This window comes from Emydura macquarii, unplaced genomic scaffold (assembly GCF_026122565.2).
Source record: "Emydura macquarii macquarii isolate MOO-44397 ecotype Brisbane River unplaced genomic scaffold, CSIRO-AGI_Emac_v2 contig_3345, whole genome shotgun sequence".
NCBI classification, from domain to species: domain Eukaryota; kingdom Metazoa; phylum Chordata; order Testudines; family Chelidae; genus Emydura; species Emydura macquarii.
Window position 1 is genome coordinate 3,532,376 of NW_027133482.1, and position 22,403 is coordinate 3,554,778.

Here is a 22,403-nt window from a genome sequence, read left to right on the forward strand (position 1 = left end):
CTGAAGAAATGGAGAGTAATGCAGTTAACAGAAATCAGCAAAGTCTAATACTGTAATAAAGCAGAAAACAGAGGTCATGGATAAGGACCCAAACAGATCCTGGAAGATGTGCTGGATAGTAAATTGCAAATTAAAAAATCTATTCCCCTAGAGAACATGCTCATTAAGAAGAATTACCAGAAAGGAGTCTACCTGCTGGTTAGAAAGCTGACCTACTAATAATTAGAAGAGATGGCTTAATCATTTATAATATTCCTTAAAGATTAATAAAACTTGTGACTATTGAGGCCTTTAATAAATAAAAAAGCTCATTCACATACCAACATTTCTCACAGTGAGTAATAACTAATGAAATAATTTCTAAGCCATTACAGATACCAGCCCGTGTTTAGGTCAACAAATATAACGTGCAGTTTTGATGCAACTCCACTGGAGGATTCCGTTTGCTGCAGGTGGCCAGGGCTGGAGCACTTAGTGCTTCTTAAGAGTGAAGATAAACAATTGTTCCAGTAGCTGAAAAGATATTTTTGTATTCCCATTTAAACAGAGCTGGAGGTCTTCATATATTGAAGGCATCTGATCTCTTCTCAGCCTATATGCACATGATTGACTGATGTTACTTTACACACACCTCAATGAGAGAGACCCCCACAGTTTGGAACAGAGGAAATATTATGGGAACTGAATGATACACCATATACCAGTCATGTGCAGCAGCATTCACTGGTTCAAAGAGGTACAATTTGCACTGCTCTGCACCAGTGTGAGTTAATCTGCCACGAGTTCTAATTTTACTGGGGTATATACCACCACTACCACATTCTCTCTCAACAGCTATGTAAATAAATTATTTTGCCCACAGAGTAACACCAGGTTAGTTACTTGCCCACCCGTAAGTCTTTAAGCACCCTAATGATTTCTAATATGCATCATTTTAAATATCAATATTAAAAATAAGTGCATTTAAAAAAAAAAAACCACTCTGTTTCTCTCAGTAAGACTAAGTGAACAAGAAGCAAAACATTTTACTTGATAGGTTGTGTGGAAAAGGAAAGATTGTAGATTCATGGAAGACACTTTAATTTTCTTACCAGGTGGCCTGTGGGAAGATGAAATGTGGTTCAGAGATGAAGTAGCTAGATTGGGGACTTCACATGCCCTCTGGTGACAAGACCCAAAGGTACTGGTTTCACTATCTTCAGTACTAACATATATCTCTGCTGAAAATGTTGTCTTTCCAGGACTTTCTGTTGTTATCTGAGTTATGGCATCAGATGTTACCTTTCCAGTTTGAGCAGAAACTGTGGTCTTAAAGTTATCCTGCAGATTATGTCCACGTGAATCCAAAACGCTGGTGTGAGCCTGCCTTGAGAATGGTACCCTCTGGTAACTTTCCAGAGACATATGTCTTGGATCTTGTGACGATATTGGCTTTGGGAAGTATGTGGAACCTTGATCCTTTGGCATAGGTTCAGCAGTTAATAACTTAGAAGCAGAATCTAACAAAATTTTGGGGGAAGACTTTAAAAACATTGGTGGAGCTTCAGTCTTAAGTCTGTCATTAGATCTTGTTTCAACTTCAGTGTCCAATATACTGAACGGTTCTGAATCATTACGTTTTGGGGAGAGAGTTATGTGGACACCAGACAATGCTTTCCTGGTTGGAGATGAAGGAGATACAGGCATGGCGGTTAAAGTTTTATCTGGGGAGGAACAATGTACCATACTGGCATGGCCAGACTCAACATTTGTCTGGCTGACAGAGAACATATCAGAAGAAAGTTTATCCTCCTTTTCCAACAAATTACTGTGGTCTTTATGCAAAAGGATTCGTAGGCTATTAACTGGATCTTCTGAACCATCTGCAAATGGAACTTGGCTGTACAGACTGGTCTTTCCCTGCTGATGAGGACTCATGGAAAGAGTTTGATGAAACATACTTACTTCTTGATTAAATTTAATATCATGATCAACCCCAGAAAATCTGGTGCTATGTCTGCCTAATCCAAGAGCATCATGAGTGGAAGGTTCAGCTTCCTCAACACTACCTGCTACTAAGGTGAGTCCTTGGTCCGTGTATGTGGTTTTAGATCCTTGATCTGATAAAATGTCTTTTTCTTGGTAAGTTCCAAGTTTGCCAACAGCAATGGGCACATGTTGAAACCTGTCTTCCTCTGCACTAAACTTAAAATCATTATCAAGTGAGTAAGTGGCTGTTGGACTTGTTGAAGGACATGATTTAGGACTTTCCACCTGTTGCTTACCGGGTCCCTGCTCCTTAGTGCTAATAGGTCCAATTTCAAAAGGCATTAAATCATGAAGAGTATCTTCACTGAGAGAGGCACTAAGGACAGTGGAAGGTAACGGACACTGGGAACGTTTACGGGATGCAAAAGTGATGGAAGTAATTTGCTTGGCAACTTCTCCTGAAGGCTTTTCTGTAGACAGTTTCTTCTGAGATGAAAGAAGCGCTTCCTCTTCTGTTGGTGCACTGGAAGCATCCACCAATCCCATCAGACATTTGCCCGTATCTTTACACAAGGGTGTGCAAAGCTCAGTGCTGGCATCAAAGGAATTAGCTGTGAGCATCCGCAGTTGATGGTGGATGTGTGTTTGGGTGGTATTCAAAGCTTTAAACTGTGTAATACCTAGTGGTGAATAATCAGCAGGTTCACTTCTATATGTTGGTGTGACCTGTCTTGTGTTTGACTCTGGAGGCTCATTAAGTTTCAAATCTTGTGTCTGGTTGTCAATTTGCAACTGTTTGCTAACTGGAGATTTGAAGTGTCCCGTTTTCTGCCTCTGACTATGGTTGTGACTAGAGGTAGCCTCTGAATTGTTTCCCCATGGATCCTGCAAATGCAAAAAAACACAGATTCTTGAAAAAAATTGTGCAATAAGTATTTAACAATTCAAGTAAGGACTAAAGTTGACAATAACTCTATTTTTTGCCATTACACAGAAAATACACACATTTTGGAACACAACTGCTAATATGACTGTAAACATAACAAGACTAGTCTTCATGTATGCCAGAAAAGCAGCCAGTAAAGTTTCAATGCCACAGTATACAACACCACCATTGTAATTTACATTTTTAATAGCATTCTTCAGGGTTTGTTTTTATTGTAATAAAATAGACAATATATAGATTTTATTGATAGGGAGGGGACAAGCTGTAAGTACTTGTCAAACAAAGCTTGCTCACTTCATTCACTGTGATGTTACTCTCCCACTTCCCCACCCCACCAGCTCATTGTTTCATCCACCCTGTTCCATTTTGTCATAAACCTAGAAGCTGTCTTTTTACTCCCAGTTTGTACTGTGTCTAGCACATCACGGCTCAGATCCTCAACTGGGTTCTGTCTAGACATTACGAAATAACAAATATTGACATGGTTGAGCCATCAGCTACTTAGGACCTGACTGGATACTTCTGCTCCTTAGACAATTTGCTACTGAAGGCTCCTTTCATCACCTCCACTGAAAAGGAAACAATACAGTCCCATCTACAAGCACTCATGCCTCCCGAGGGCTACTAAATTAAGATTTGGGGTCCTATGAAAACAAATAGCTTGAAAGAAGCACCTGGCAAGTTCACCATTCCAAAAAACCCAATCGCTTTGCTATCAAACAAAAACCCTTTAAAGCAGAAAGGATAGTGCCATTTTGAAGACTATAGGACACTATTGCTGTCAGAGTGACAGCTATGGCATAACAAAATGACTAAGAAATAAAAGTGGGTTCACAAAAATTCTCCCTTGTTCCACCCCAACAGAGTAGAAACCAAGTGCACATATGCTTCATAGACAAATCAAAGAAAGTCTCAATTACTGATAAAAACAAAGCAAAAAGCTGTTTTTTAAACTGATACATGAGAAAAATCTTTAAAGTTCAGTGATTTTAATTCTCATTCTCATTAGTTCCACTCTTTTTTCTATTGCATTAGATCTGCAAGAGTGATCTTTCTGCTAGCTAATGTTATTATGACAAGAAAATTAAAACAGAATTAAAAAAATATCAAGAGCTTAAAAAAGCAACTATTAATTAGCAACAACTTTTCACTCTCCAGACATACCTCATCTTTTTTCCCATTAAAATATGCATATGCATTCCATAGGAATATTCTTTTATTTTACAAAAACTGGCAGGTCAGCTTGCTAACTGTATTCGGAGTAATGGTGGAGAAGCGGAGGATAAATCTTTGGATTTCTAAACCACAACTAGTAAAGACAACAGAAAAAAAAACCCAGAAAACGCAGTCCACTTCCTTTGATGTTTTTATTGCTTATAAAAGTTGCTGTTAATTGTGATAATGATCCTACACTTATAGAACACTTTTAATCCCACAGCACTTTGCAAATTTAAAATGAACATTGAAACTATGCACAGGAATTACTTAATCCACCACTGCAAAAAACAGGCACAATACGCAACTGCACAATAAATTTAGAACAGGTAACAAAAGCAGACTTGCCTTGGCAGGTAAAAACTAAATAAAACATGGTACAGCCCATCAATTAATCAGAAAAAAAAGTGCTGTCCTACTTTCTGATGATGCTCTCTCCTGGTCACATGATGTTCTGTTTGTCAGATCTCTTGTCTTTCATCTGTCTATTAGCGTGCTATCTTGCTAGCACTGGCAGCTGAAGTAAACAGCAAAACTCCCACTGATTTAAATGGCAGGAGTTTGCCCTTCAATTGTAAATTCCTTTGGGTACAGACTGTATTTTCCCCTATAATCTGCTCTTTAATTTTTAAACAACAAACTGAAGCTTGGTCTGTCTGCACAGTCTTTCGCAGACTGGTTGCATACCACCAAGTACACTATATGCTGACACAGATCTGAAAGGTACTACAGCCATCTCTGGTTACTGTGCCAAATTTGTTTACTGTAATGCAGAACTAAGTAATGAATATACAAGTATGCCAAAACAAGGCTTGAACATACCAGGCTCTCTTTCAAGCTCTCAAGATAAATAAAGGACATTTTAAGATGTTACATTTATCCCTATATTGTAGTGAATGTGTGTGCAGACTTACTAAGGATAACCACTCAAAACCAGGCTTTTTGTTTTGAAATGCATCTCTTGCAGGGTTTGTTGATTTGTTTTGTTTAACAGAAGAGAAAAAACCTAGGTTCCCAAGAATATCCTTATTAGAGAAGGAGTATCAAACACTAACAGTTATTTTCTGCAGCAGCTTACCTGACAGATCTAACAGGTGGCATCTTTAAAATAAAAACTAGAAATAAAATACACCTGTACAGAGCAGATCACACTGCAAACAAGTCGATAGATAAGTAAACAAACACCAGAGTCCCAGATGCATGCAGAAAATTCTCAACTAGTAGTCTAAAATTCCCTCAGTCAAAGGGGTATGCTAACTAAAGAGAGGCCACACTGTTTAACCCCATTGCAGACAGCACTGAGATGCATGAATCACACTCCACACAACATGCTAGAAAACCGCTCTCTTACATCACTTCATCCCATCATCTTTAGTTACAAATTAGCGTCCGAGGCCGTGCCATTATCACCACATACTGGAAACACACAAGACATACATTTTGATCAGCAAGTTTTACATCAGCCTCATTAGAGCTCATATTTTCTCCATAAAACCTTAATCCCTGTCCAATATCTTTAGAAACAGAGAATTTCATTGACAAGGACAAAAGTGTATTATTTTTAAAATACCAGCAGTATTTGCATTCCTTTAACTTGGATTCATTCAAAATTGATGCACTTTCAACTGATGCTGTGAAGAGCTAATATGAAACAAAACTATTGACCTGGACAAAGTTTAGATAGTCCTGTTTTGGCCAAGAAAATCTAAGTAGTTTGTTAATTTATCTTCTGATCTGTACAACTGGGGAAAATATAATCTTTTATTTCATTAGTACAAGACCATGTGGATGTCTGAACAAGTACTTCTGCAACAAGTAGAGTAAAGGAATGAGCAAATAAAGCCAGTAATAGGAAAAATGGAACTGGTCTTGTGTAAACCATGAGTTAAACAGATAAACCTGGACAATTTATTTTTGACATCCAAAATGTCATTAGAAATGAAATATTTTGATCAAGAAAACCTTCAAGATAGCTTCATTCTCCCAAACCATGCCCTTTGAAGCATTATCTATGCTAGAAAAGTACACGTGATTAAACTTAAGTTGATTTAAGTCAGTCTAATCAAACTGGTAAAAAGACCTGATAGATGCATTTAAATGAGTTTAACCTTTGCCTTTATTATTTTGGCTTAAGTTAATAATTTACCAAAACTGAACAACTTAAGTAAGGGCTAAATCAGTTTTAGTGTGCCATACTAAAAGGGTTTGCACCAGTTTAACCAAAGAAATTTAAAAATCTAGAAGAGACAAGATTCTTAGGCTCCCCTGACTCCCCCCTTAAACAGAAGAATGCCAGGGTTCCGCTACAACTCCAGGCACCAAAAACCCAACAGAACCTTTTTAAATTTCCTCTTACTGTCCTTAATAAAAATGCAATTATAAGATGGCATGTCTGAATAGGTTTTTCCTACACAGCAATCACTTAACCTGTTGGAAAAATTAATCAAGTTAATCACAGTAAGTTTTTGCTGTTATTTTTAACTGACTAACCAAGGACAAAATTTAAGAATATATTACAGAGCATGCACGCTTTGCAAATGAATAAATAAAAGATAGTGTGAACTAATTCAGCCCAAAATTTATCTTGCCCTCATCATTTACAAAATCTATAATCTAATATAAATACAAATGGTTTTATTAAATGTTTCCATAGAAGTATTTTAAGTTAACCATGGTTTTTCCCCCCAATTTAGATAACATCTTGCAGCATTGTGAACCCAAACATATACTAGAGCATGAGAACCAGAAACAAATTGATCAGCAGTATAGTTTCATCACCCAAGTTAAACAAAATGCAAACAAGTAAACAAACAGCAAAATGGTGAAAAACAGGCACTCAGACACATGGTGATTAACACAGCACTACAACAAACTGGCTTGAATATAAATCAGATTTTTCAAATTTTCCATTTTAGTAATTTGAAGTGCTATTAGTAATGAATAAAGGGATTTTTAAATTTTATGTTAATGATATTCCTTTAAAGATACATTAAAACACCACGACAGCCCAACTTAAACTAGTAAAGGCAAGAAAACAGTTAAAAGCAGAAATTCATAAACTCTTCCCCACTGTGCCTAAGTACTGTGTCCAAAAATCTGAGCAGCAAGTACCATACCATAACAAATCTAACTTCAGAGGGTTGAATTTACGGAAAGCAAACTTTGGATTTACTCCACAATCCAGAATTTCCACCTTATCCCTGAATGCCCTGGATTTTGGTAGTTTTAAATGTCCAAGAGGCGTTTTGCCCAAGTAAGGACAGCAGGATGGGGTCCTAAACAAAATGCATATTCCTATAGCATAACCACCACATGCTGTAAAAATCCATATAAAGTTTCATGTGTTACAAAATATTTTTGCAAAGGAAACAGTCACTTTTCAAAGATAAATCTTGACCTCTGTGTATTTTGAAAAACAAAGGAGATATTGGCCCAGATTCAGCAATGGGCTTAACTACATGCATAAATCCCATAGAAGACTATACTTAAGATATGCTTAAGTGCTCTACAGAATAAGAACCTAAAAATCACATTTCTATGGTGTCTTTCAAACATTTTTAATAGTGATAAATTTTGAAAATTGTTCCAGAAACTCTCCTAGTATAAACCTAAAACTGCTATATTGATTTTTTAAATTACCTCCCCCACACCACCCGTGGGCACCCACAATCTGGTTTATAGTGTGGGAGAGTTATCTATTGTGATCCAGGGACCACTTGGTGTCAACTGGCAGAGGAAAAAGGGGATGGCACAGGGTTTTAGAAGGATCCCCTGGAGCAGATATGTGGGTAATAGTTCACCAAAGGGTTGTGTGTGAGGTCTCTACTGAGAGCCAAGAACCCACTGGTCGTTATAATCATTGTGAAATGTATGCATGGATAATATTTATGGAATTATGTATCTATTCTAAAAAATATATTCTCAAGGTCCGGGAGTTAAGGAAGGTCACCAGGAGGTGACATACCTCTTGCTGAAAGAAACATGTCCGAGGTAACAGACACTCTCTCTCTTGGTCTGGCCATGAGAGTATTGAATGTTGTATGCCTCACAATGGATGCCTATTTGCATACTGAGCTAGATAGTCAAAACATCGCAAAATCTGCAGAGGGGGAAAACAGCGGAGAGTGTTTATGACTAATATCAAAGGATTAGTCTGATATATCAGGATGCAAAGAAATACTCAGGATCCTTCAGTGCAGAGGCAAGCTGACAGCGTGTTGCAACTCATAAAAGAGTCAACGCCATCCTGGCTGTAAAGCACTAGTGAGTAATATTTTATTAGACATGACAGTATATAATTAATTAAGTCTAGGCTCTAGAATGCATGTTATGATTTTACTTTATACGTAATTATTTGTTTCCATTACTTTTACTTGCTAATTTTTCAATCTCTGTGATTTGTTATATAAACTTATGCTTCATTTCTTTATAAACATATCTAAGAGTGGTGTGTAAAGTGAAGCGGTGATCTGTGATAGAACTGGTAAGACAGGGTGTATCATTTCTTAGGAAGCAGCAGATCTGTGAATACTGTGAGTGTCCAGTGAAACAGGGGCTGGAATCTCTAGGGAAACACTCAGAGGTTGGGGCATGCCTATTACTAACCTGTAGCGAGAGCAGGGCCTGCATACACCTAGAGGGAAGTGCTTACATTACTTGTGGCCAATGGGCTTGGGGTGCTGACCCCCAGCAGGCACAGACCTGGCTTCATCATGCTAAGGGCAGGTGGTAGTGAGGTGCCTCACAAATCTGGGTACCTCTGCGAAGCATCACAGTGGCATAGTCACAGGATCTATACCCTGTTTGCTGTTTAGCCAAGGGTCATGCTCCAGACACTTACATATCAGATAATATAAATACTGAGAAGGTTGGAAACAGATAAAGAAAAAGGTTACAGTTTGTTACTTTTCCATTTATTTATTTTGGGTAAGGGAAATAGAACAAAGGGAAAGGCGAATAAGCCAGAGACATATGCCAAACATACCAATTTGCAAATGGAAAAACTGTGTACAGACTGTGGCTTGGAAACTACGGGTAATATGGGACGGGGATGAGAGCTTTCTAGAACCTGGACTTATTTAACTAGATATTTTCATGTCATATCAAGCAATCCTCACCCTAAAGTCCTTCCATCATTTTTCAGCCTGGACTGGCTGTGATCCTTTTTTCATCAGACAGAACATGCTGCCAGCTTGTTGCCTAAATGAAGGATACTGCACATCTCTTTGCAAACCCATATATATCAAAAGTCTCTAATCTTCATTCATAAACTGGACACCCTCCAGCTGTGTGTTCCTTCCTGTAGATTTCGCCATCTCCTGTTGATTTTGTAGTCTTGATTATCTGATGATTTCATATGCAAATAGACATACCTTGTGCGACACACAACACGACAACCAGACAGAGACAAGCGTCTACTGCCCCCTGCCTGAACAGAACCTGTCTAAGGCATGTCACCAACTGCCATGACACGTTCTTTTCAGACAGGAGGTTACAGACGCTTATCTCTTTGGCCACAAGATTATTATATACTGTATGTCTCACAAAGGATGCCTATTTGCATACTGATACCAGTCAAAAGATTATGAAATCTACAAGAGAAAATATACAGTGAATAAAAAAATATGGGATTGTTCTGGTTATGACTAAAACCAAAGCATTAGGCTGGTATGTCAGGGAATGCAAACAAACACAGGATCCTTCACCAAAGAGGCAAGTTGACAGCATATTGCATCTCATGAAGGAAGGGTCACAGCCAGCCTGGCTGTAAAGTGCTGATGAGCAATATTTTATTAGATATGAAAGTACCTTGTTTATTAAGTCTAGGCTCTAGAATGTATGTTATGATTTTATTTTATATGTAACCATTTGTTTCCAATATTACTTCTCGCTAATACTTGAATCTTTGATTGGTTACAGAAACTTCTACTTGATTTCTCTGTAAACATATATAAGTGCTTTGTGTTAACCAGAGCAGTGATCTGAGGTGGAACTGATAAGCTGGGGTGTATTGTTTCTTTGAAAGCAGCCGATCTGTGAATACTAACAGTGTCCAGTGGAACAGGGGCTGGACACTCCAGGGAGAGCTTGGAAGGCTCAGGGGTTGGGGTGTGCAAACCTGTAGAGCAGAGGTCGGTAACCTATAGCGCGATGATTTTGACTGGCACTCGCACTGCTAATTCAATTAACGGAGGGCTCTTGGCGCCGCCTCTCTCTCATGTGGGCCCAGTGGCACTCTGACCAGAGCCACACTGCTCCCAGCCCAAAGCAGCGCCGCACGGTAGCTGTTCCCCCCTCCTGGCCCTGCCTCTCTCCCACATGACATCATCTGGGCCCAGCGCTCTGGCACCCAACACTTTAAATTAGAGTAAATCAATGAGGACTCGGCACACCACTTCTGAAAGGTTGCAACCTCTGTTGTACAGAGACAGAGGGGCCTTTGCAGACCTAGAGGGGAGTGCTCGTGTTGCCCATGGAATTAGGGAGCTGATCCCAGAAGGCATAGGCAAGGCTTCCTTACACTAAGGGCAAGTGGTAAAGAAATGCCTCACAACCCTGTGTACCCCCAGAAAGCATCATAGGAGCCAGCAACAATTGCAGTTCCTATTTTTTCCCAAACACAGAGACTGTTTCCTATTACCATCCCTAGGGACACAAGCCACAGCTAAGTTTGTGGGAGGATGCAAGGCCATGGTCACAGTTTGATACACACAACACTCAAAGGATGGTACAAGTATGAACACTCTCCCGACATATTGGAGAGCTCCAGGTTGCTTTATGACTCTCTGAGTTCTTCCTAGGACAGGGAAGCTCTGTACCATTCCCAACTCAGGCCGTTGCTTTTAAAGCACAATATGCCTAGCAAAAAGTTTTAGCTGTAGTGAATTTTTATTACCAAATTGTAAACATCCGCTTACAGAGCTTTGCAATGGGAATGTTAATGTAATGAAAGAAAATTTAGACAAAATAAAAGAATGTCCTGTTTAACTGTCTCTAGATATTTTATGCTTTCTAGGTTCCATACACTTTTCCTGCAGACCTTCAGGTTTTCCTACAATAATCATTATCTTTTTAAAGAACCTGTTTTTACTTCTCTTCTATAACCTTCTCTCCAGACTGGTTTCTCTGTTTCAAAACCAACTTATATGTATTTCTCATTCTAATACAGCAACAGCATCTCTGACAATGCAGAAGATATTCAGAGTGCAGAGAACAAGCTGCCTACTCCTAGTACCACCATTGGGATGAATATACATTTTTAGATGTACAGATCAAATTTAGACCTGTGCAAAAACAACAAATAAAAGATAACAAAACACACAACGCCCAAACAAATCACCACCGTTGAAGCCAGCAAGGAAACAACCCTGCTCTAGAATTGCAAAAAGCAAAAAAAAATTATGTCATTTTCACCAACATTTTCACACTTTAAAACTATTTTTAATCTGTTTGTGAACGCTGTTGCCCAGTCAGAGTAAGATCATTGCAAGATGCAAGTCAGAAAAAATTGAAGGGGGAAATCATTACACATCCCTTCCTACAATAGGTTTACTCATGATCTTACAGAGGCCTGCAAATATCCAGTGAGAACATGGTTAATATGAAATCTAGCCAATTTCAAAAAGCAAGCTGAAAGTTCCAGGCATGTGGTTTTTTTTGTGGTTTACAATCACACAGTCCTCTTTTCTTTTTTTTTTTTAAACAAACTATTTCTCTCTTATCTGTTTCTGTATGAAGGATCCACACAAACAATAGGGGAAACCAACTTACTGACTAGAAGTGAAAGCAACTGAAACTGATTGTACACAGTGCTGCAAATGGATAAAATAAAAGTAAAAAGTACAGAAAATATTTGGTCTTTCTGATCTGTCAGTTACAGTAGTTTTAAGCATTATTTGAAATACCAGATAAAATTTTTCAGAGTTAAATATGATTTTTTTTTAAAACTACACTGTCCTTCTATGCCAGTGTTTTAGGCACATTTCAGCAAAGCACTTAAGCTGGGACTTAAGTATGTACTTAAATGCTTTGCTGAATCAGTGCTTTGAAGAAATCAACCTAATACCACTAGCTTTGGGCTTATGTATGATAGTAAACAGATCTTTTATCATCCATCCATTTGTCCCCTCTAATTATTTTGTACATCTTCACGATTCCCCTATTAACCTTTGTTTGAGATAGAGAGGCCTCTTTCATCTGTATTTATGGGAAAGTCTGGAATTTTATTTCTTCGGGTTCTCCATACAAATTTTATACCAAAATCAGAAAAACTTCAACACAGTTAACAGAAAACCAAGCTTTTCCAAGTTAATGTCCTCTGCATTATCCTCACTGTTGATAGTTAATTAATCATAACACAAATTTTTAGATAATATTACCCAAGACATTCTTTAGTTTAGGACACAATCAATTATTTTGATATCAGCTGTGTGATTTTTTTTCCCCATTGCTCCCTTTTCTACTGGAGGTCTCAGACCCACGAACATTTCACAGAAAGCAGAATAAGGTAACTGTAGCTATGCCTTCATAGACTATTGAAAGATGTGATCTCTCCTGGTGGACACAGCAGGTGAGAGACAAGTTATCAGCACAGATTCAAATTAAAGCTCCTTGTGCTCACCTTAAAGACTGTCCCCAACTCTGCCCCTCCCTACTTGTCAATTGTTGTCTATTCCCATACATCCTGGCCTCCTCCAGTCTGCCAACAAGCAAACCTCACCAACTGATGTATTAGTTTTAAAGACAAATATATCCATACTTTCATCCATTTTTGCTTGCAAATTCTCCATGAAATGATCCTTCAAGATCTTGGACACGGAGGCAGACACTCAGAAGTCCAAGTTCCTTGTGGCATGGCTAACACTAATTCAGACAAACGCTGAGAACAAATAGAATTCAAGGGCAGATTGGTGACAATATACTATGTCAGGGTTACTCATAAATTCCAGTCAGGATGCAGTATACTGGACTATATGAATCAGAAATGTTTTGAACATAATATCCAGCAGTGACAGTTTAGTAAATGGCAAGTTATCATCAAATTTATCACAGTATTTCCTGTACATTTCAGGCTACATGGTGAATTACAATTCATTAAATGTCACCACCACATATATGATAAATCATCACTGGTGGTGAGATACCACTGTACAAGACACTGACTCAGTGGACACAAGACAGTCACCACACCAAAAAAAAAAGTGGGGGTGGGGGGTCCGGAAGCATTTGTCCCCTTCCAAAATTTCCCCTAGATTAGCTCTCATCTCCTTTATACCTTGGCTAACACAGATTTCTTGGCACTCAAAAGCAGCTCTGTCTTGATCTCATCTATTCTCTGCCTGTCCTCTTCATTCAGATCTGGCACGGAACCCTGAAGTTGGCCAGTCAGCTTCAGTTTCACCCATGCTGTGAACAGAAAACAGAAAATAACAGAGAGCCAATCCCTTTATGTTAGTTGCCATTTTAATTTTACAGACAGAAGTGTGCTATACACTATCAGGACTGCAAGGGAACCGATATTAGTATCAGAAATAGAACTAAATTTAAATTGGCTATTATGACCCCTGATGACAGTAAGTGACAATCTACCTAAATGATACACTGTAAAGGTGTAGGCAGTCCCTAAGCACTCCCTTGCAGCCCAAGGTGATGCTGCAGGTGGGCCCCGCATGTAATTTTACCAAGTGGAACAGTAATAGCTTCCACATTAACAGCCCAGAGCAAAGGGAAGCCAACATGCATTAACTACATGCTATGTTCCTTTTAATAAGGCAACAGCCCAACTGTATCATTACATAAAACAGTTCTCAGTCTAGGAATCACAACAATCAATTCATCAGGCCCAGGTTCAGGGCTCCCAAACACACAGTTCACACCCAAATCTCAGAAACAGGCCAGGTTTGTCTCCAGGTGTCTCAGGAAGCAACTGTAACCCAGTGCAGCCTGCCTGATTTCTTCTCCCCTCTTTCCCCCAGCTCTGCTTCCTGTTTATATAACTCAGCACCGAGGCCAGGACAGGGCCTTGTTGTTTATCCCCAGACTGCAAACTCCAGCCTATCCCTTTAAGGGATATTACCCTTTTCCCATACACTTTCACATGCACCCACTGCCTAATCCTCATATTACAATCATCTCTAGATCCTGAGTCAAATAACATTTTCCCCCCAAATGTCTTTTAACCTAGGACACAAAGAATATCTACACAAAGAGAAAAGAGGCATGTGAGATAGCCTTCTTTAAAGATATACAGAATCAATAACCATGTGCTATGGAAAGGGATCTGGGGGTCATAGTGGATCACAAGCTAAGTATGAGTCAACAGTGTAACACTGTTTCAAAAAAAGCAAGCATAATTCTGGTATATATTAGCGGGAGTGCTGTAAGCAAGACACAATAAGTCATTCTTCTGCTTTACTCTGCACTGATAAGGCCTCAACTGGAGCACCGTGTCTAGTTCTGTGTGTCACAGTTCAGGAAAGATGTAGACAAATTGGAGAAAGTCCAGAGAAGAGCAACAAAAACGATTAAAAGTCTAAAAAACATGACCTATGAGGGAAGACTGAAAAAATTGGCTTTGTTTAGTCTGGAGAAGAGACAACTGAAGGGAGACATAACAGTTTTCCAGTACATAAAAGGTTGTTACAAGGAGGAGGGAAAAAAATTGTTCTCATTAACATCTGAGGATAGGACAAGAGGCAACGGGCTTAAAACACAGCAAGGACGGTTTAGGTTGGACATTAGGAAAAACTTCCTGTCAGGGTAGTTAAGCACTGCAATAAATTGCCTAGGGTGGTTGTGGAATTTCAGTTATTAGAGATTTTTAGGAGAAGGTTGGACAGACACCTGTCAGAGATGGTCTAGATCAGCGGTTCCCACCCTGTGGTCTGCAGATCCCTGGCGGTTCGTGAGGCTACTACAGGTGGTCCGTGAAAAAGAAAAAACAACATCTTCACCAAGGAAATGTACAATTTCAAATAGAACTAGTAGCATGTGGTGGTCCACAAAATGTTTGGAGGTTGAAAATGGGTCCACACACTCGAAAAGGTTGGGAACCGCTGGTCTAGATAATGCATGAGCCTGCCCTGACTGCAGGGGACCGGAGTAAAAGACCTCTCAAGGTCCCCTACAATCCTATGATTCTATGTTAAGAGTTCAGATCACCAGTTACGTTGATCCAGCCCAATGGTCTAATATCAACAAGTTCCTGTTGTCTATGAATTATTTTAACATTTACGTGTTCAAAGTTAATTACTTCAATTTCCAGGAACAGTAAAAAAGTTTCCTTTAACTTTCAGCTCATGATAAGTAACCTCAATAGCAAATGCATGGCTATTTTCAACTGGTTTTGGAAGACTTTCTTCCTCTGCAGATTACTAATATGGCAGTTTTACCTGGCAAATTTAGCATTTTAATTACATGGAGTTTGGCATACAATTTTAAATCTATGCAATATTATAGTTTATTTTATGATGGGACAGAGTCCAAAGCTATTAACCTGTAAGAAGACTGCAGACTGACAACTCTGGACACAAGTCTCACGTGCCCACAAGGGAAAGTTGATGCAAACTTCCCCACATCATTGTGCCAGTATAACTCAATCCTGATCTGGAATGGCCTTTATAGGGGTGAAAAAGTAATAGTCTTCATAGCCATTAAGTCCTTGGCCTCTCTGTCCAGACTGTCAACAAAGGTGCCAATTAGTGCAAATTGTGACAAAGACACCTAAATCTCAGAGTGTAAAGACTCAGTCACCACAACCAATGCCTAATTCAAAACGGTGACACCAAAATGAAAGGCTCCATAATATTCCATTACCAATCTGCTGCATCCCAAAAGCATTTTTAAAGCAGCCTCTATTATATTCATCAAAGGATTCAGGGGTTTTATGCAAGACGTGAGAACACTTAGTCCATTTAGATAGTGGTTTGTTTCTTACCACGAGTTTTTCTCTCCTCTTCCTCTGCACTTTTTAGTATTTCTGTTGCATGCAACACAGGAGATTCATTTTTCAGAAGACTTTTGACACGGGCAGCTAGTGAATCTATGCTGCTACTGTCATCGCTCTCTCGAATGCCATCTCCCTCTACACTAGTTTTAGCCAAGACATGCTGAAAGTCTCCAAGGTCACTGGTGATGTTGCCTAAGGGCTCAGTGGCAGAAGGATTCTGCAATTCTAAAACCTTTTCAATGCTTGATTCCCTATTTGCATTACTCTTTGTAACAGCCGTGAGAGCATGCAGGTTTTTATCTACTGTTGCACTACTGCACCCCTCTGGTTCTGACCTCCCTATGGATTTTGCTACCACACTCATTTCCTTAGCTCCCTGCTTTGTTGGTCTAGTCATCTCTTCTAGAGTTTCTTCCTTGGTAGGTAAATCAATAGCAAGAGAGCTTTCCCATTTTAAACTGCGCCTGCGGGAATTTAGGGTCTTCATCAGTGAACTATCTTCTTGCATGTTTCTTCTGGTCAAGGACTCATCCCATGATAATACTCTCTGAAGCGCTGGACTAATCTTCACTAATCTGGAATCTTCAGAACCATCCTTTTCAATTGGCACTGATGAAGAGTCGCTGACTTCTTGGAAGGGGGCAAAGGAAGGGACAGGATCAAACTGAGTCAGAGCTATATTTTCTGCCTCTGCTAAAAGCTTCTGGATCTCTTTCAATGTGCTGGATCCAATGAAGGAATCATTTCCTTGATCCTTGTTTGAATCATTAACAGAGGCATCTACATTTGAAGACAGTGGTTCTCCATTGACATCCATTTCATCTGCATCTCCGGCCAAAGGACGGGAGGACAATTCCTCTAGGCTGAGGCCAATATCCCTTGCCTCAAATTTATTTATCAGCTTTTTAACATGTTTTGAAACAAGTGCGTGATCCTCTTCAAAGTCAGAACCAGCTGGAACTGTATGCAGTACCTGGCTCACTTCAACAGATTTTGAGACAGCCGAAGATTCTAAGCTGCTTTTGGTGGGGTGTGAGGCAGGCAGCTCCAGGTGGTGGTAGGCAATATTGCATTGACTCAGTTGTTTGTCTTTGGAAGATCTTGAGAACTGAGGTGAGAGTTCAGTGGGAAATGGAGTATCAGGGCCAGCATCAGAACCCATTGGTATAGACATGCTGAGAGTGGAAGTACCAGAGTTAAGGCTTATCTGCGTAATGTCAACTGCAGACAGTGAACCTCCTACAGAAAAAAAAAATTAAATGCTGGGTTAGAGGAAACATTCACTTCACTGTAAAATATATGCTTTCGTCTAAAGGCTTTCTGAAAAACCAGCATCAGCAGTTATTCTAGAAAGCATATAAGAACCTGTATACTATGGCTCCTTTACTGAAATAAATCCTTTAGATCATTTTGTACAAACTTCTAGGAATTATATTTACTAGGGAAATTGTTTCAAATAACTGGACATGTAGGTTCATAATGTTTCTATGTGCTGAGATATTCTGATTCGATGTGCATTCTTTGCACAGCGTTAGAGTTGACATCCATGTAGAGAAACACTCATGATTCTAATAAATAAATGTAAAATAAAAACAGAATGCCTGATAGATATATGCATGGGAGAGAACTGCATCCAGCCACCTTGGCTCAGAAAGACAGATCAACTCAATGCAGAGACTTCTAGGAAGATAAGCAGTAGTGACCTTCAAGAAGTTGGTCTGAAGAGTATTAGTTGTAAAGAGACTGCAGGACTGCTTTCCTGAATTGGGTACGAGATCTGAAGGCCAGATCAAAGAGGAAATGTTGCATAAAGGCTTATACAATTTTCTAACCAGCAGCAATATATATTTCAACAAACAATTCACTGTGAAGGCATGCTATGGAAGTTGCCTTTGACCTTGTTGAATGTGCTCTCATTTGCCCCAGTGTCTGAATATCTGGTAAGGTCATAGCACTCATGTATTTATTAGTCTTGGAAAGTTTGTGTGTTGACGTGGACTCACTCCTGGCTATATGCCCAATTTTGTGCCTCTGGATTGACTTGGTCATATTTAGATAGTCATACCCAGTTATCTACCTGCACCTTGAACCACATTACACCAGAGAAGTTTGAGAAGGAGAGAGAAACAAAGATATACTTGTCCCATTACAAAAATATCCTTGTAACATTTTTGTGAACAGCTCTAGCTTCAAAACTACTGGGGGCAGAAAGCAGGTAACTGGCATGAAAACATCCCTCACTGAGGAGAAGTAACCAAGTGCATGAAGTGTTCTGTTCTCGAAGATTCTTGCAGCATGCCTCCACCTTTCTCCATACCTTCAGATAGCTGAACATGTTTTGTTAACGTGTCAGTGGATTCCTTCAAAGTTCTGAGCTCTGATGGGGAAAATTCAACTTCTCTGATTGGTCCTCTGGGTGCAAATGGAGTCAGTATAGCCGAAGGTGACTGATCAATGCCAAGATTACGAAGATACACCTGACACAAAAGGGGGAACATGAAAAAAGGAATGCAATAAATATATATGGTACTCAAGGGGATTCAAAATGTAACATACCCCAACCACCATCTCCAAAACAGTTTTATTTTAAATGTCCCCCTGTCCCTGAAAAGTTTGTTTCAGCCTGTTCTCCAGCGGATGTACCAACAACAAACCCAGGCCACTGAATTTATTGCACGTCAAGTCATCCCTCCACTCAGTATTAATTTTAGGCCTCCTTCCTTTGATAGTATTCCTTTAAATGTCACTAATTTTAAACATATCTCTCCCTCCAAAAATCCCTTAATACTTGGGCTGGTTATCAGGAAAAATTCCTTAACATTTAACACCAACTGCACCATGGAACAGTTTCCCAAGGAAAATGATGGATGCCCCATTGCTGGAACTGTTTAAATGTCTTATTGGACAAAGCAGTTGTGAAAGCATTATATGGTACAAGTCTGCACTGGCAAGGAGTGGGCTAGACAACTAACAGGTCTTTTCCATCTATAATTTTGGAAACCCCAGCCAGTAGTGCAGAATGCAGCTACCAGCTTACTTAGCAGTCTTTCTTGCAGAGGGCATGTTACATCAACACCTCAAAGACTGCCCTGGTTACTAAATCATTTCTGTGTGCAATTAAAAATATTGATTAAAGTTTATAAATCTTATAATCTTAGGCCTTGTCTACATATAAAACTTGTACCACTTTAACAATACTTGTACAGTTAGCCCTGGTCTACACTTACCTGGCAATTTGGCGGCAGGCGACAGGAGTTACGCAAGCTACGCAGAGCTTGCGTAACTCCCATTGACTGTTGTGCTTCCCTTCTGCATGGCATCTTCACTGCACTGCGCCGATGGGAACCGCGTTCCCATCAACGTAGCGCTACGCCACTTGAGGGGATGGTTTTACAGCATCAACTTCTGGATCGATTGAGCGGGTCTTCACTGACCGCTCAATCGATCCAGAAAGGTTGATCTGATGGTGGCGACTTTGCCACCGTCAGTGTAGACATACCCTTAAATTGGTACAATCCATGCTAATGTGGGCATAGTCATATTGGTATAAAAATGGTTATACCAGCACAGCTTATTCACCTTCCTGTATGAGAACAAGCTACACTAGTATAAGAACTTTTATACAGTTATAAACTGCATCCACTCTAGGGGTTGCCCTGGTATAACTATTTTGATTTTTTTTAAAAGAAATCACACTGGTAAATAAAATAGTTATACGAGGACAACAACTGTGCATAGACCAGGCTTTAGTGACCACCTCTCCCGGTGCATTAGCCAAAAAGTTGTCAATGGGTATGCCTGAACTAACAGTCTCTAGATTTACATATCAATGTTGAAGGCAAAGTTCTAGCACTGAGGGCTCTCAGCTCTAGATTTTGCCTCCCCTTTTGGTCTGACAGAGCTCCAGTCTATTGAACTTCTGGATACACTGCTAGTTACATCTACTCACTCAGATTTTTGAGCGGATGGATTGAGAGAAGATCGATTTTGAAGGGATAGAAGGTTCTCTTAGTGTCATATTTGAAATTATGTGTTTGATTATTTAATCTATGTGTTTTATAATTCTGCATCATGTCTCTGTAAACTTGATGGGACAGGGACAGATTTTTTTGTTCTGTGTTTGTACAGTGCCTAGCACAATGGGGTCCTGCTCCATAACTGGGGCTCCCTGGCACTACTGTAATACAAATAATACATACTGAAACATGCGTATTTTTAAATTTGGAAACAAACTAGAAAGACAGATTAAACAAAGAATAAATAAATACAGCTATTAAAACAGAACTTAATTAAAACCCAAGATATTCAAGGTGTGAATGGAGTTCTCCCTGAGGGGCACATGAATAAAACAGACTCAAATGTGAATGGGGGAAGAGGCAGCAGTTCCTCTTGAAAGAACTTCAATGCTACCAAACAAGAACAGTTTGAATCTAAAGAGTGACCTTGAGATAACCCCATTCTTACACTGAACCAATAGCATGCCTGTTGTGTTTGCTGGAAAGTTTCTGCAAGACCATCGCTTGGACTTGTTCTTTAGAAAATATAAAAGCTTTTTGAAGGAAATTGTGTTAGGGTTTGTTATTAAAACTTTTGGTAAATCTGTTGTCTTAATATTTCATGTTTGTCTAATCCCTTGTCTGCAGCTCTACATTATTCCAAGTGGTTTTATCAGATCAGTGATATATGAGGAATCAGATTTATCTTAAGTAACTTCCTCTCCTCCTGACACTGAATTCAAAGTGGAGAGAGGAACTGACAAATGTTATTCTCTATTCAACCTAAATGCAACCACTGTTGTCAGTTAAGCAAAGCTTTACCTAATTCCTTCCCATAATAACTGTTTAAATTCCACCTTATCTGTATTATTCATTCTGAACTGTCTGGGGAATGAACCAAATGACCTTATAGATCTTGTCCATCTCTAATTTCTAGTATTCTATTATATACATACATAATAGCCAAATGCATGATCTAACCTCCTGAGTCCTGCCAGTGATTTACGAGAAGAGAATTTCTCAAAACTAATATTAGAGAGGAGATAGCTAATTCTATTTATAACCGAGATAGCTTGTAGTCTCTGATTCTTACCTTTAATGAATTTCACACATCTTTGTTTCAATATTTATCTTCCCAGGCAACTGAGAATAGCCTTACATGTACAGAGGGGCTGTTCTAAGATTATTTTCCCAGAATAAATTTCAAGGAATTTTCAAGGACAGTAAGAGTCAAAGCCTGATTCCAAAGACTAAATTGTTATTATAGAAATCATTTTGCAAGAGGAAGAGCCACTTTTTCTGAATTATAAAGTCTGTCATTAACATACACCTGCAAGCGATAACATGGCTGCCACCTAATCTGGCAGCCATCCTATATCTAGCCACTCTGAAATGAGAGGGAGGAGAGAATGGAATAGCAAAATAAGATTGCATTGGTTTTTATGTAAGGAACTGTAGGCAGAATGCCTATCTTTTTTTATATGTGTTTATTAATCATCAGCATTTTAAGACTTTTACACTGGGGCAAACTTGAAAGGAAAGAATATTTATAGAAGAAGCCATCTGCTTTGCCAGGAATTTTCTGTGTTGCTTTTGCTATTATTGAAGATGTGTGGGTGTGTGAAAAGTTCTCTCTTGCAATCTAGCTTCTCCCCTGAGTCTGTGGTGGAATCAGAACCTGACATTTGGGACATCAGTCTACTTACACTGAAGAGATTGGAAAGTCATAAATGACTTCTCGATGAACTGCTAACAAAAATTCTAGCACCTCGTCCTTGCTTTCTAGGCTCTGCCTCACTCAAATCCAACCTATATCAATGACCTTGTTGCCTTTTGCTTTTCCCCTCACCGCCTACATTCAGCCACTGACATCCGCCTTTATGCCCTATTTATATCCTTTTTCCACTCCTGCCTCCATATTATCCTCAAAGCATCGAATATCCTCCCTAAAGCTATTGCCCAAACACTTCCCCTGCCTCGTTGAAATACACTCTAAAAATGTACTACTTCCACATCAGCAAAGAGTAATTAAAATATTGATTCAACATTATGGGACAAATTCACTGCTGCCATAAACAGGCACAACTCCATTTCAATGGTGCTGGGGCCATTAAAGTCAATAGTAAATTTTACCCTGGCTGCAGAAAGAGTGCAACAAAACAGTGTAGGAAAAAGTGGTTTATGGGGATTTTAGTAGTATATATTTTCAAGTTATCCTGAGCGAAAGAGTCCTTTAAAATTACTTGGTTCAGTTACCTTATTTAGAATCTTAATCATATTAGCTAATGTCTAAGATGACCAAGGCTGTAGCTGTCGCACCAAATATTCTTTC

General features: G+C 39.2%; 1 protein-coding gene across 3 annotated transcripts in view; it reads right to left on the reverse strand.

Moving 5' to 3' along the window:
• The window catches only part of ALMS1 (ALMS1 centrosome and basal body associated protein), a 95,451-nt gene that overhangs the window by 46,999 nt on the left and 26,049 nt on the right, over nucleotides 1-22,403 (reverse strand). For all 3 annotated transcript variants that reach the window (XM_067533585.1, XM_067533586.1, XM_067533584.1), the window contains exons 5-8: nucleotides 18,394-18,553; nucleotides 16,065-17,315; nucleotides 13,404-13,534; nucleotides 1,092-2,853 (exon numbers count right to left, since the gene is read on the reverse strand). In XM_067533585.1, coding sequence (XP_067389686.1) covers nucleotides 1,092-2,853; nucleotides 13,404-13,534; nucleotides 16,065-17,315; nucleotides 18,394-18,553 — 3,304 coding nt within the window. The remainder of the gene's footprint in view (nucleotides 1-1,091; nucleotides 2,854-13,403; nucleotides 13,535-16,064; nucleotides 17,316-18,393; nucleotides 18,554-22,403) is intronic.